The sequence below is a fragment of the Podarcis gaigeae genome, assembly GCF_964106915.1.
Source record: "Podarcis gaigeae genome assembly, chromosome: 18".
Lineage (NCBI taxonomy): Eukaryota > Metazoa > Chordata > Lepidosauria > Squamata > Lacertidae > Podarcis > Podarcis gaigeae.
In genome coordinates, this window is record NC_139696.1 from 7,884,446 (window position 1) to 7,898,604 (window position 14,159).

Below are 14,159 nucleotides of genomic sequence, written 5' to 3' on the forward strand. Positions count from 1 at the left end.
TTTTTTCTCCAAAAAGTTTTTTTTTAATCTTTTACAAGTTTGATTCTGTGTCAAACGCTTAAGCAACGGAGTTGTTCCAGCTGGACATTTTAGAAGATCCTTTTGGGACATTTTAGGACAACCTATGGGGTTTTATCCCCAACAGCAAACCGGGCTCCCCGCCTCTTTGGCCTGATTCTCACAAGAGACAGATGCAGCCATGGAGATTTGTGCAAGGGAAAACACTGTGCTTGCACGAGGCAAGGTGACCGGGATGATTTAAAAAACCGTTTTTGCCACACAAGGATGCTTGCTGCGGGCAAAACTAGCGTGGCAAAGGAATGTGCCATGGCGATTTTCTTCTGTTGCTTTTCACCACAATTGGTGGGAAAAGAGAAGCCGAGTGTACTGGGGAAAATGTAGGGAAAGGTTTTAGCCAAACGGCAAATTGCCCAGTATAGAGGAAAAACAACCTAAAACGGCAATTCAAATATGCATTTGATGCAGTTTCCACCAAAGCCTACTGGATAATAATGCTGTTTTTATTAATGCGTGCCCCACATTTTCCAGTACCCTTTTGAGCCTCTCTTCATAGCTGCAGTGGCTAAACTCAGCAGCTCTTTGCCATGGAAGATCAAGGAGCCAGAGAGCAGAAATAAATACGTTTTGAGATGACAAGGACCAGTGACAGGGAGCTCTCCCTTGAGAAAGCGATTGACCTTCTAACTCGGATGTGCACCTGAAGTTCTCGACTGAAGGCACCTGTTGAAAGGTGGCGGGGAGCAGCAAGAGCAGCAACTAAAAGGTTGGCCGTTCTTCTCAGAGGATGTGTTGAATCAGACGCCACGCTTCTGAAGGCAGGCCAGCTCTGGAGATCATAAATGAAATTATTGGTAAGAGTCGGAATCCATGAAACACCAATCATTTCTTAATTGAGGGGAAATCTACCGTATTTTTCGCTCTATAGGACGCACTTTCCCCCCTCCAAAAATGAAGGGGAAATGTGTGCGCGTCCTATGGAGCGAATGCAGGCTTTCGCCGAAGCCTGGTGCGCACCAAACCCTCTCGCTCTCCAGGCTTCAGGCAGCTATCCGCAAACCTTCGGAGCCGGAGTTCTGGCCGGGCTCCGAAGGCTTGCGGATAGCAGCCTGTTCTGGGGGCCGGGGTCGGGGGAAGATTAGGCTTCCCCAGTCCCCAGCCCCGCAGCTATAAACAAAGCCGCGCGCAGCTTCTCCCAGCTGGAGAGGTTGTGCGTGGCTAAAGAGAAAGCCAAGACAGCCAGCGGGATGGAAGAGTTGGAAGATGCCACAAGGAATGCAAAAATCTGTTGCCCAACGTGGGCTCAAACCTACAACCCTGAGATTAAGAGTCTCATGCTCGACTGGCTGAGCTGGGAAGAGGGTTCTAGGAAGAAGCAGGTTTAATAAGGGCACTGGCCTGCAGGTGAAGAGAGAGGGGGGGGGGGAATGAGTCAAATGCGTAACTCAGGTGTACCTCAAAGGAAGGAGTCTCTCAAGGCTGCTGTTTTGCGATCAGCTGCTCTGAACCGTGATCCCACTTGAAGCTTGCCAGATGTCTCGCTTTCGCACGGCTCCAGGCAGAGGCAAAAACAGCAGCCACCATGACAGCCAGGAATGCTACGGAATGAAGGAGAGAGGGGGATAATAATAATAATAATAATAATAATAATAATAATAATAATAATAATAATAATAATAATTTATACCCCACCCATCTGGGTGGCTTCCAACGGAATATTAAAATACAATAACCTATTAAGCATTAAAAGCTTCCCTAAACAGGGCTGCCTTCAGATGTCTTCTAAAAGTCAGGTAGCTGTTTATTTCCTTGATATCTGGTGGGAGGGAGTTCCACACAGGGCGGGTGCCACCACCGAGAAGGCCCTCTGCCTGGTTCCCTGTAACTTGGCTTCTCGTAGCGAGGGAACTGCCAGAAGGCCCTCAGCGCTCGACCTCAGCGTCCGGGCAGAACGATGGAGGTGGAGATGCTCCTTCAGGTATACTGGACCGAGGTTGATTAGGGCTGTAAAGGTCAGCATCAACACTTTGAATTGTGCTCGGAAATGTACTGGGAGCGTCAGCGCCAGGTGCAACTGCAGCAGTGGCCGACGACAGCTTTGCCCGGTGGACCAACTGTCTCCCACCCCACCCCAGTTTTCTGTGTGTGGATGTGCACAGCATCAGTAAGGATAGGATCAAGGAACTAGGTGTACCCCACTCCCTTTAACAGCTTCCCCCGCCCCCAGCAAGGCAGCTGCCTCACCACGGCCAAGGTATGGCTTCCTGTGCAGGAAAAATCATTGTGAATAAAATATTCAAATGGCTGTTCTCCCTGCCTGAAATAGGACACACAGTTTCCGCTCTGTGGGTGTGCATCTGGTATGTGTGCAAACGAGTGTCTGCATATGCAGGGTGCCAGCGATTTGGCCCCGAGAGGATTAGTCAACGATGGAGATGACAGAATATTTAGAATTAGCCAAACTGACAGATCTAATAACAGAAAAACAAAAAAGCGAAGTGAAAAAGGAATGGGAGTGTCAAGCCAAGGTTCGAGGACAGAAATCTGGCTGAGTCTGGAATAACCTTGTGAAGTGAAAGGATAAGAAAGAGGGATTTATATCTGGAGGCTAGGATAGAGATGATAAAGAAAACAGGAAGACACAACGAGAGGTAAAGGAGGTGCTGTGGGATTGGTGGAAGTCAATGTTTGTTTTTCTTTTCAGTGTTTATCTTATTAACTTGTAAGATATGGATTATTATTATTTTTTGAATGTCGGTTTTTGTGTTTTGTTATTTTTTGATATTTTTTGTGTTGTTGTTATGTGGAAAATACTAATAAAATTTATAATTTAATAAATAAATAAATAAATAAAAATGATGGAGATGACACCCACCCCGCCAAGTCAAAAATGGTTAGCCACCTTTGGCACAGAGCGGGCTGGGAAACCTACCGTATTTTTCCGTGTATAGGACTAGGTTTTTTTAACCAAAAAGTTAGGTTTAAAATTGGGGCTTGTTTTATACACGGGGAGCGCTGAGGGGTGTTTTCTTAATTTGGAGTCCCCCCCCAAAATAGGAGGGAGTCTTATAGATGGGGGCGTCTTATACACAGAAAACTACGGTATTTGGCTCTGCAGGCCAAATATTGATCAGGATTGGTGAAAGTTGACAGGAGGGTGGGGCTGACGCTGCAGAGGTTCAATCCTGTTATTGGCTGCAGCCAACAACCTGCAGGTGCGAGACTGGAATACGTGGTTTGGGGGAAATGGCCTGGTGGGCCAAATCCGACTGGCTTAGGGTTCAATAAGAAATGGCTCACTATTGGAAGGGTATCTTGTTATACGCGACAGCGGCAGCATTTGATCGCAGCAAAATGGAAGAGTAATGAAATCCCCTCTATACAAGATTGGATCCAAAAGCTGACAGAATATGCCGAATTAGATGGTTTATCAGAAAAAATAAAGAATAAATCAAAACAGGAATTTGTTTCAAAATGGGAGGTTTTCAAAAGATTATCTGAAAAATAAATATAGTAATTTAAATTCTGTTGCAGCATTCGAGGAACTTCAGTAATAGTTGCAAGGTAGATATAAGAAATTAGATTTATTAATAAGTTTAATTATGATAAAAGTGTGTATTGGCAATAAGTAATATGAATTTGAAATATGAAATAGACAGGAGGTTGGGTCTTTAGTGTTAAGACCAATGGATGTTTTATTGTTTGCCAAGAAAATTATGTGTCTATGGTTATTCTTGTGTGTAATTTGGTATCTGTGTTTTTTTTTCCTTTTTCCTTGTTGTATCAATAAAAAACTTTATTTAAAAAAGAAAAAGAAAAAAAAGAAAAGAAATGGCTCACTATTAAACACCAGGCAGATAGAAGAATGCTTTTGCAGTTATGACTCACCGATGATGGAAAGAACCACCAAATCCGCAGGCATCACATTTCCACGGACAGGCACGCCATCTTAGAAAGGCAGGCAAGAAGGGGAAGGAAAACACACACCATATGCTAGTTAATTTTAAAAAAATAAGTTTGAGTCTCATGTTGCAAGACGGGGTTTAAACGTGGGTTTCAAGACCCCAAACAGGACCCTCCAACTTCTAAGCTTCTAAGACAGTGGTACCTATTTATTTACTTACACTTTGACGTGCTTTCGAACTGCCAAGGGAGCCAGTGTACAGCTTCCGGGTCATGTGGCCGGCATGACTAAGCCGCTTCTGGCGAACCAGAGCAGTGCCTGGAAACGCCGTTTACCTTCCCGTCAGAGCGGTACCTATTTATCTACTTGCACTGTGACGTGCTTTTGAACTGCTAGGTTGGCAGGAGCAGGGACCGAGCAGCAGGAGCTCACCCCGTCGTGGGGATTCGAACTGCCGACCTTCTGATCGGCAAGCCCTAGGCTCTGTGGTTTAACCCACAGCGCCACCCGCGTCCCCTTAACTATCTACCTGTTATGAAATAATAAATAATTTTGATCAAGCTAGAAAAACAAAATACATATACACCTAGGTATTACCGAAATGTATACCTACTGTTTCACTAAAGGACTTTTGAGTTTGTGCACTCACTTACCAAAGACGCACTGTGCCAGTGGTGGCGCTTGTCATTCACAACGGCACCGTGCACGTGAAATGAACTCTTACATCAAAATATTATGTTACGTATTGTAACTGCTATGCTATGCTTCATGTGGCAGTGGGGTCAGTGGCTCCTTTGACACATCTGATTTTCTCCTAAGTAAAAAAGGTAAAGGTACGCCTGCCCATATGGGCCAGTCTTGACAGACTCTAGGGTTGTGTGCCTATCTCACTTAAGAGGCCAGGGGCCAGCGCTGTCCGGAGACACTTCCGGGTCACGTGGCCAGCGTGACAAAGCTGCATCTGGCAAGCCAGCGCAGCACACGGAAACGCCGTTTACCTTCCCGCCAGTAAGCGGTCCCTATTTATCTACTTGCACCCGGGGGTGCTTTCGAACTGCTAGGTTGGCAGGCGCTGGGACTGAGCAACGGGAGCGCACCCCGCCGCGGGGATTCGAACCGCCGACCTTTCGATTGGCAAGCCCTAGGCGCTGAGGCTTTTACCCACAGCGCCACCCGCGTCCCTTCTCCTAAGTAGGTGGTGCCTAAACAATTCTTATAAGTTGAAGTGTAATGGTGTTGTATACTTAAGCATAAGTGTACAGTGGTACCTTGGGTTCATACGCTTCAGGTTACAGACTCCGCTAACCCAGAAATATTACCTCAGGTTAAGAACTTTGCTTCAGGATAAGAACAGAAATCATGCTCCGGTGGCGTGGCAGCAGCGGGAGGCCCCATTAGCTAAAGTGGTGCTTCAGGTTAAGAACAGTTTCAGGTTAAGTGCGGACCTCTGGAATGAATTAAGTACTTAACCCGAGGTACCAATGTATTGTAAATAAATGAGCAAATAAAAAAGTTTGTTTCTTCTTTTGTAAACAAGAGATAAGGCGTAAGCGTTGTGTCTGACATAAGCATAATAAAAGTTAATTTGGGGGCTAAACTAAATTCGGGGGCGCTGGGTGGATCTGTGCACTGTGGCGGCGTATATGCTAAAGACCCACACCCCTTTCCTTGAAACTCCAGGGAGAATTGTGCCAGCAAAGAAGGTGCGGCGGTCATTCCCTTTTGGCAGAGACAAGGCAGGGAGATAAATGGAAAGGGCTCCCGGGCAGCACAGGAGCACCACAGACAATAAAAGGTCTCATCAAAACTTGGCAGCGACAGCAGCAACAGCAATACCAGCATATTGCACCCAACACAAGCTGCAGTTTTATAGCACCTGTAAAACAAGGCTAAGCAGGGTCTGCAAAGAGCATTTTGCAGCGTGGAGCGATTCAGGTTCAGGGTGCCGGCCAGCCACAACTTCTTCCAGGAGATTCCACTCCATTTCAAGCTTCGAAAAAAGCTGGTTTTGCATTGAAATCCATTTTCATATTTTAACTGTTTTAATGGGACGTGGGTGGCGCGGTGGGTTAAACCACAGAGCCTAGGACTTGCCGATCAGAAGGTTGGTGGTTGGAATCCCCGCGACGGAGTGAGCTCCCGTTGCTCGGTCCCTGCTCCTGCCAACCTAGCAGTTCAAAAACACGTCATAGTGCAAAGTAGATAAATAGGTACCACTCCGGCGGGAAGGTAAACGGCGTTTCCGTGCGCTGCTCTGGTTCGCCAGAAGCGGCTTAGTCATGCTGGCCACATGACCCGGAAGCTGTACGCTGGCTCCCTCGGCCAATAAAGCGAGATGAGCGTTGCAATCCCAGAGTCTGGACCTAATGGTCAGGGGTCCCTTTTTATGTTTTAATGCATTGCACCTTTTCCTTGGTTTTACGGTTCTATTTCTCTGCAAACCACTTTGCGGTTTATGGTTACAATCAAGCAGCGTACAGATTTTGTGAAATAAATAACACGCATAAATAAATTTCTGTGCAGGTGGGGAATAAAGGCCCTAGGAATCAAAAAGAAGCTGATGACACATAGTGATAATAATCATTAGGAACTGTGAGCCTCAGAAATTCAGTGCATGGCCATGTGCAGAGTGTACTTCCCTCACAAAACTTTGTATTTAATAAGATCACGACACAACGGTGCTTCTTATTTAGGACACTTTTATGGCGCCAATACTAATATACAGTGGTAGCTTGGTACTCGAATGGCTTGGCTCCTGAACAAATTGGCTCCCGAATGCCGCAAACCCGGAAGTGAGTGTTCCAGTTTCCAAACGTTTTTCAGAAACCGAACATCCGACGCAGCTTCCGATTGAGCGCAGGAAGCTCCTGCAGCCAATCAGAAGCCATGCCTTGGTTTTCAAATGGTTTTGGGAGTCGAACGGACTCCCGGAACAGATTAAGTTCGAGAACCAAGGTACCACTGTACAGTGATATTTCCTCTACATTCCAAATACCGTATTTTTCGCTCTATAAGACGCACCAGACCACAAGACGCACCTAGTTTTTGGAGGAGGAAACAAGAAAACAAATATTCTGAATCTCAGAAGCCAGAACAGCAAGAGGGATGGCTGCACAGCGAAAGCAGCGATCCCTCTTGCTGTTCTGGCTTCTGGGATAGCTGCGCAGCCTGCATTCGCTCCATAAGACGCACACACATTTCCCCTTACTTTTTAGGAGGGAAAAAGTGAGTCTTATAGAGCAAAAAATACGGTAATTTGGGGTGGTGTTGGGGGAGTCAAGGACAACTTTATATTTTAAAAACCCTTTTAACGTGAAGCAAGCAGAGGCAAAGGGGAGGAAGCAAAAGTATTCTGGGTCAGCTAAAGGAGGGGGTTAAGGTAGAGATGGTTGCCAGGATACCTGTTTGCCCCCTAAAGCAGACTGATGCACAACTTACCTGTCTGAGTGGTTGGTGGCGTTACCGAAACCGTTGGGAAGTCCAGAAGGCAGCCTCGTTCATCCCTCTCGTCTGGACAATCAGAATGGCCGTCGCACACAAACGCCAGGGGGAAGCACTCTGCCCCCGGTTCGCACTGAAACTCATCCTTCGGGCAGGCTGGCGAAGTCATGTCTACCCGATGCCCGCAGGCGTCTAAGGATTCGTCGGAATTGTCCGGGCAATCGCCGTGGCCGTCACAGATCCTCTCCAAGGGCAGGCAAGGGCCGTCGCTGCCGCATCGCCTCCCGCGGGGTCCGCACGAGACGTTGGCGGCTCGACAGCCTCTCTCGTCGCTGCCGTCGCTGCAGTCCCGCTTCTCGTCGCACCGCTGGCACAGCGGAACCTGCCCGCCGTCCTCGCACCGGAAACTCCCGAGGGTGCAAAGGAAACGTTCTGAATTGTGAAGGGAGAGACACACAAACAAACACACAAGAGAGTCATTTGGGAGACCCAAAAGGATGGTCAAGAACATCGGAGAAACTCCAGCAGCTCAGCTATGAAAGAGGCAGGATTTAAAAAGGTAAAGGTCCATTAAGTCCAGTCGTGACTGACTCTGGGGTTGCGGCACTCATCTTGCTTTATTGGCCAAGGGAGCCGGCGTACAGCTTCCGGGTCATGTGGCCAGCAGGACTAAGCCGCTTCTGGCGAACAAGAGCAGTGCACGGAAACGCCGTTTACCTTCCTGCCGGAGAAGTACCCATTTATCTACTTGCACTTTGACGTGCTTTCGAACTGCTAGGTTGGCAGGAGCAGGGACAGAGCAATGGGAGCTCACCCTGTCGCGGGGATTCGAACCGCCGACCTTCTGATCGGCAAGTCCTAGGCTCTATGGTTTAACCCACAGCGCCACCCGCGACCTTTAGGCAGGATTTACAAACACTCAAAAGCCTGCTTGAGATCACTTTATTTTTCTCAGCGCCTGCTAAGAACGTCCTTGTTTAGTTCAGCCGCTTAGAAAAGCTGGTGTGCATTTCAATCTGCTTCAGCTTTTTAAACTTCTTGTTATGTTTTAATATATTGTAAATCCTTTCCATAACTGGACTGAGCTGGACCATAAAGAAGGCTGATCGCCGAAGAATTGATGCTTTTGAATTCTGGTGCTGGAGGAGACTCTTGAGAGTCCCACGGACTGCAAGAAGATCCAACCTATCCATTCTGAAGGAAATCAGCCCTGAGCGCTCACTGGAAGGACAGATCCTGAAGCTGAGGCTCCAAGACTTTGGCCACCTCATGAGAAGAGAAAAGACCCTGATGTTGGGAAAGATGGAGGGCACAAGGAGAAGGGGATGACAGAGGACGAGATGGTTGGAGACTGTTCTCGAAGCTATCAGCATGAGTTTGACCAAACTGCGGGAGGCAGTGGAAGACAGGAGGGCCTGGCATGCTCTGGTCCAGGGGGTCACGAAGATGTGGACACGACTAAACGACTCAACAACAACAACAAAATCCTTCCCGATCTTACCGTTTTTGCAGTACTTTAAAAAAACCCCTATCAAGTGGCATGAAAGTTTTTGTGAATTAAATGAATAAATAAATGGGTAACACCAAGGTAATTTGAGGCGACTTACGGCATATAAATGAACGTACCTTGAAGCCGGCATAAAAGTGGGGGAAACACCCACACAAAGAAAAATAAAAAAGTAAAGGATGGCAATCTTTCACCATATTGAGGCACAGATAATTGAGACCCAAAGGCCTGGTAAGAAAGAAATGTTTTGGCTTAAAGCCTAAAGTTATATAATGATGGTACTAGGGAAGCCTCACTGGGGAGAGCGTTCCACAAATGGGGAGCCACCACTGAAAAGGCCCTGGGTCATGATAATATAAAAGCACATAGAGGCTTTACTAATCATTTGGTGAGAAAGGCCCTATTTGAAGTTTGGGAAAGAAATAAAACAATAGTAACAGCCAAAGTTCCCTGGTGACTATCGCCTATAGAGTCATCAACTATGCATAGAAATAATATGAAAGACAGTTGGCTAACATATAGGGAACTCGTAGAACTGTTCTCCTGTTGCCACTCTCTGGAACTCCTAATCACAGCTTATTTTTATGGGCGAAGAAGAAATATCACACGTTATTAGAACTGGACAAAAGTTTCAATCACAGTGGGGTGGGGGTGGTTTTTTTTTTCTGGGTACAATCAGGATTATTTTTTCCAACGCCCCTTGTTGGAATTTTCTTATCGGAACAGGATTTTAACAGAGGACTTTGGCTGCACATTCGTTCATAATAGGAGCAGCGGGGGTGCTTTTTGGTTGAGCATAATAAAGGTTATATATTCAGTATCCCTAGGTGGGATTTTTATTGGAACTAGGTTTGAATAGAGGGCTTTAGCTGCACTGAAATAAAAATAAGCTCTGAAATATCACAGGAATGAAGAAATAAAAATGTGTAACGTGGAGAAAAAATACGAGAGAGACATTGCACATACCTTTGTAAATCAAGAAAATCTTTAATACAAATACATTTTTTTTAAAAAAATCCACACTTGGCCATGAAACTTGCTGAGTGACCTTGAGCCAAGTCACTCTTGCTAAGCCTAATCAGTCGTGCCAAAGAGCGGGGAGAAAAATCGTTTATTCGGCCTTGACCTCTCCCATGAGGGATGATTGCATTCATTAAATTAAAAAGACTGGCTGCAAGTTTGCTCAAACAGCATTTGAAGCACGCAGCTTCAACCCAAAGACTCCCAGGATCTATAGCACCTCCAAAACGGGTGAACTACAATTCCCAGTACCTCAACAAAGGTGAACTACAGTTCCCAGGGTAATTTTTTTTTTTAGGGGGGGAAGCCATGTGCTATAAGATGTACAATGTGGATGTGCCCAATTACTGCCTCTATAGCTTGATGGTTAATGCTTAAGGATGCATCTAGCTTTAGTTCTACTCTCGCTGAAATTAATGGAAAATATCAGCGGGTGCCTGTTGTCTTTGTCCATGGAGTTTTCTTGGCAGGGATACTGGAGTGACTTGCCGGTTCCTGCTCCATGTGGATCACATTTGGTCAAAACTCTCCACTATGACCTGTCCATCTTGGGTGCCCTGCTCGGCATAGTTCATAGCTTCTCTGAGTTATTCAAGCCTCTTCGCCATGAAGGATAAAATGGTCTGAAGCTCAACATTAAAAAACCCCTAAGATCATGGCCACTGGTCCCATCACCTCTTGGCAAATAGAAGGGGAAGAAATGGAGGCAGTGAGAGATTTTACTTTCTTGGGCTCCATGATCACTGCAGATGGTGACAGCAGTCACGAAATTAAAAGGTAATTTCTGTTCTTATTCTGAAGCAAAGTTCTTAACATGAAGCACTATTTCTGGGTTAGCCAAGTCTGTAACCTGAAGTGTATGTAACCCGAGATACCACTGTATAGCTTAATGGTTAATGCTTTCGGGATGCATCTAGCTTCAGTCCTACTGTCGCTGAAATTAATGGAAAATATCGGCGTGTGACCATTAAGTTTTCCTCTTGGTAGAACTTAAGTTGGCTAGGCCCATGAAGGTGGGAGTTCTGTCCTCCATTCATCCATGAAGCTGACGGGCACATTTGGGCTTTACTAGCTTAATAATAATAATAATAATAATAATAATAATAATAATAATAATAAAATTTTACTTATATCCCGCCCTCCCCAGCCGAAACCAGGCTCAGGGCGGCTAACAACAATAAAATAATAATAATAATAATAATAATAATAATAATAATAATAATAATAATAATAATAATTTTTTATTTATATCCCGCCCTCCCCAGCCGAAGCCGGGCTCAGGGCGGCTAACAAAAATAAAATAATAATAATAATAATAATAATAATAATAATAATAATAATAATTATAATTTTTTATTTATATCCCGCCCTCCCCAGCCGAAGCCGGGCTCAGGGCGGCTAACAACAATAAAATAATAATAATAATAATAATAATAATAATAATAATAATAATAATAATTTTTTATTTATATCCCGCCCTCCCCAGCCGAAGCCGGGCTCAGGGCGGCTAACAAAAATAAAATAATAATAATAATAATAATAATAATAATAATTATAATTTTTTATTTATATCCCGCCCTCCCCAGCCGAAGCCGGGCTCAGGGCGGCTAACAACAATAAAATAATAATAATAATAATAATAATAATAATTAAAAATAATAAAAATAAATACTACTACTACTACTACTACTAATAATAATAATAATAATATGTGGCCTACCTCACAGGGTTGTTGTGAGGGGTTGGGAAACAAAAATGGGGCAGAAGCAGGAAAAGTTACCCCACCCATGCAGGGAGGGCGGGTATAAACACATAACACGTGCCCCAAAATTCTAGCATTATAATTCCCATGTATTAATAACAAACACGCTTTATTCTTGTTTATTTCTCTCCTCAGCCAGAAGGTACAGGCCCCGTCTCCATGGCAACCCCAAAGAGGCCCCGCCCACTCCCCCGCAACCAATAAAAGGGCGGTGTCACAGGGGGAGGGGCGGGCTCAAGCGAGCGTCCAATCGCCGCCTTTCCGAGAGCCGAGGAGCGCCTGGCCAATCGGCGCCGGCGGTGGAGGTGGGCGTGACCTGAGTGGAGCCCCCCCCCCACCACCACGTGCGCCGGCATTCCAAACCCAGAAAGGGGCTCCTTGCGCATGCGCTGCTTGTGCTCACCTGCGTATACAGCGGCGGCTGTTAGGAGCAGCGAGAAGAGCAGCGCCCGCTCCATGCCGAGAGTGTCCTCTGCGCCTGCATTGGAGTCCGCCGGGGGAAAGAAATACCGCGTGGGCAGTGACGTCACCCATGCGGGTCAGCTCGCCCCGCCTTCTCGCGCATGCGCACGCTGGCGGCGGGCCAAAAGGGAGCGGCTAAAACTACATCTCCCGTCAGCCCCTTCGGGCAGGGACAATGGCATGGGGAGATGGGAGTTGGCCGTTGAGCCGCTTCCGGGTTCGTTGGCACGTGCTGTCGGATATTTATTTATTTGTTTTCGCATTCCATTCATTCATTTTATTTTATTATTTTATTTTATTTTATTTTATTGCATGTATAGATTTGATCGAAATTTATATAAATTTATAAAAAATATATATAAATATATAAATAGATTCCCTCCCCCTCTTTCTTTTTCCTTTCTCCTTCTGTCCTGAGGCTGCATTTTAATTGTTTTTTTAAATAAATATTTATTGAAATTTTATAGAATCATAACAAAATACAACAGGAAAAAAGAGAAAACACAAAACCGAAAAATACAAGATACAAAAAACAAAAAATAAGAAGAAAAAAGAAAAAATCCATTATTCTTTTTCTAAAACTCATTACCTTATTTCCTTGACCTCCTCACACCTCCTCTTTTTGTATTCCCATTTACAGAATCAAATCAGCAAATCCTTACCCTCTTTCAATTTATCATCTTTAACTTTGCATCTTAACATATCACAACTCAAATAGTTTCATCCATCAATTCATTTTTGCATGCTCTTTCTAACTTTATCACGAATGCCACTTATTTTTAATCCAACATCATTTCAACATTCATAAATTTTACACTGTTTCTGTAAATAATCTTTAAATTTCTTCCAGTCCTCTTCCACCAGCTCTTCTCCCAGGTCTTGAATTCTGCCAGTCATTTCTGCCAACTCCATATAGTCCATCACCTTCATCTGCCATTCTTCCAGGGTGGGTAGATCTTGTGTCTTCCAATACTTTGCAATAAGAATTCTTGCTGCTGCTGTAGCATACATGAAGAAAGTTCTATCCTTCTTTGGCACATTTTAATTGTTTAAATGTTGTAATGTTGTATTTTAATCTTGTTTTTAAGTTGTATTCATTCAGCTCGTTTTTATTATTGGTTGTTTGCCGCCCTGAGCCTGACCTTGGCTGGGGAGGGCGGGGTGAAGGAAGGTGAGGACAGGTGACCTCACCTAGGCCCGAAGTCACCCCCCACCAAAGCAGGCTCAAAGCTTCTCAGAGCTTTTCAAAATCATTTTTCTCAGCATCTAAAAGGCATTAGCTAAGCATCAGAAACATTCTGCTTGCTGTAACTAAAAAGATTGCAACAAAGTTAGGGAACACAGTCCATTGTTTCTCAGGTCTTTCTGATGCCTTACAACTTACTTTCTGTCCGGGAATAAGAGATTGAAACATATCTGAACACTCTGAAACCCCTTTCCTGGGAAGAGTCCAAGAGTCCCAAGACAGCTTTCTGTTCATGCTCAGAGGACTCCTGAGGGAGGAGAAAGGAGGAGGGAACTGGAAAGGGGTATATATGCTTGTGCACATAACTGTGAATTTCGTTCATGCTTTTTGTGACTTATCACACTTGCTCCTTCTACCAGTTCATGGATGGTAGAAATAAAAGCCTTTTCTCCGAAACTATTCCTTGAGTGTCTGTTGACTCCCACTTCCCTTTCCCAGGCGCAATATTTTTCCCACCCGAGGGCAAAGCCTCATAAGGCTACAGGGGTACAAATAAAATTTGTTGTTGTTGTTGTTGTTTATTTGTTTTATTTATTTCACTAATTATTGCATTTATAACCCTACTTTTCCTGCAAGGAGCTCACGGCGGCGTGGATCAGGCATAGGCAAACCTGGCCCTCCAGATGTTTGGGACTACAATTCCCATCATCCCTGACCGCTGGTCCTGCTAGCTAGGGATGATGGGAGTTGTACTCCCAAACATCTGGAGGGCCGGAGTTTGCATATGCCTGGCGTGGATGGTTTATCTGCAAGCAGGTGAAGGAAAAGTGCAACCGGATGGTCGTTCTTCAGGTTTTGG

General features: G+C 45.0%; 1 protein-coding gene across 2 annotated transcripts; it reads right to left on the bottom strand.

The window, feature by feature from the left end:
• On the bottom strand, positions 1 to 12,199 carry CD320 (CD320 molecule). 2 transcript variants are annotated; one of them, XM_083720768.1, is made up of 5 exons: positions 12,056 to 12,197; positions 7,361 to 7,795; positions 3,907 to 3,966; positions 1,474 to 1,616; positions 1 to 847 (listed from the first exon to the last, which is right to left on the bottom strand). In XM_083720768.1, exons 1-4 carry the CDS (start codon positions 12,108 to 12,110, stop codon positions 1,492 to 1,494), a joined length of 675 nt encoding a protein of 224 aa, XP_083576894.1. In that variant the 5' UTR covers positions 12,111 to 12,197; the 3' UTR covers positions 1 to 847; positions 1,474 to 1,491. The 2 variants fall into 2 exon arrangements, with proteins under 2 accessions (XP_083576894.1, XP_083576895.1); XM_083720769.1 differs by lacking the exon at positions 3,907 to 3,966 and having other exon boundaries at positions 12,056 to 12,199.
• Positions 12,200 to 14,159: the final 1,960 nt, after the last annotated feature.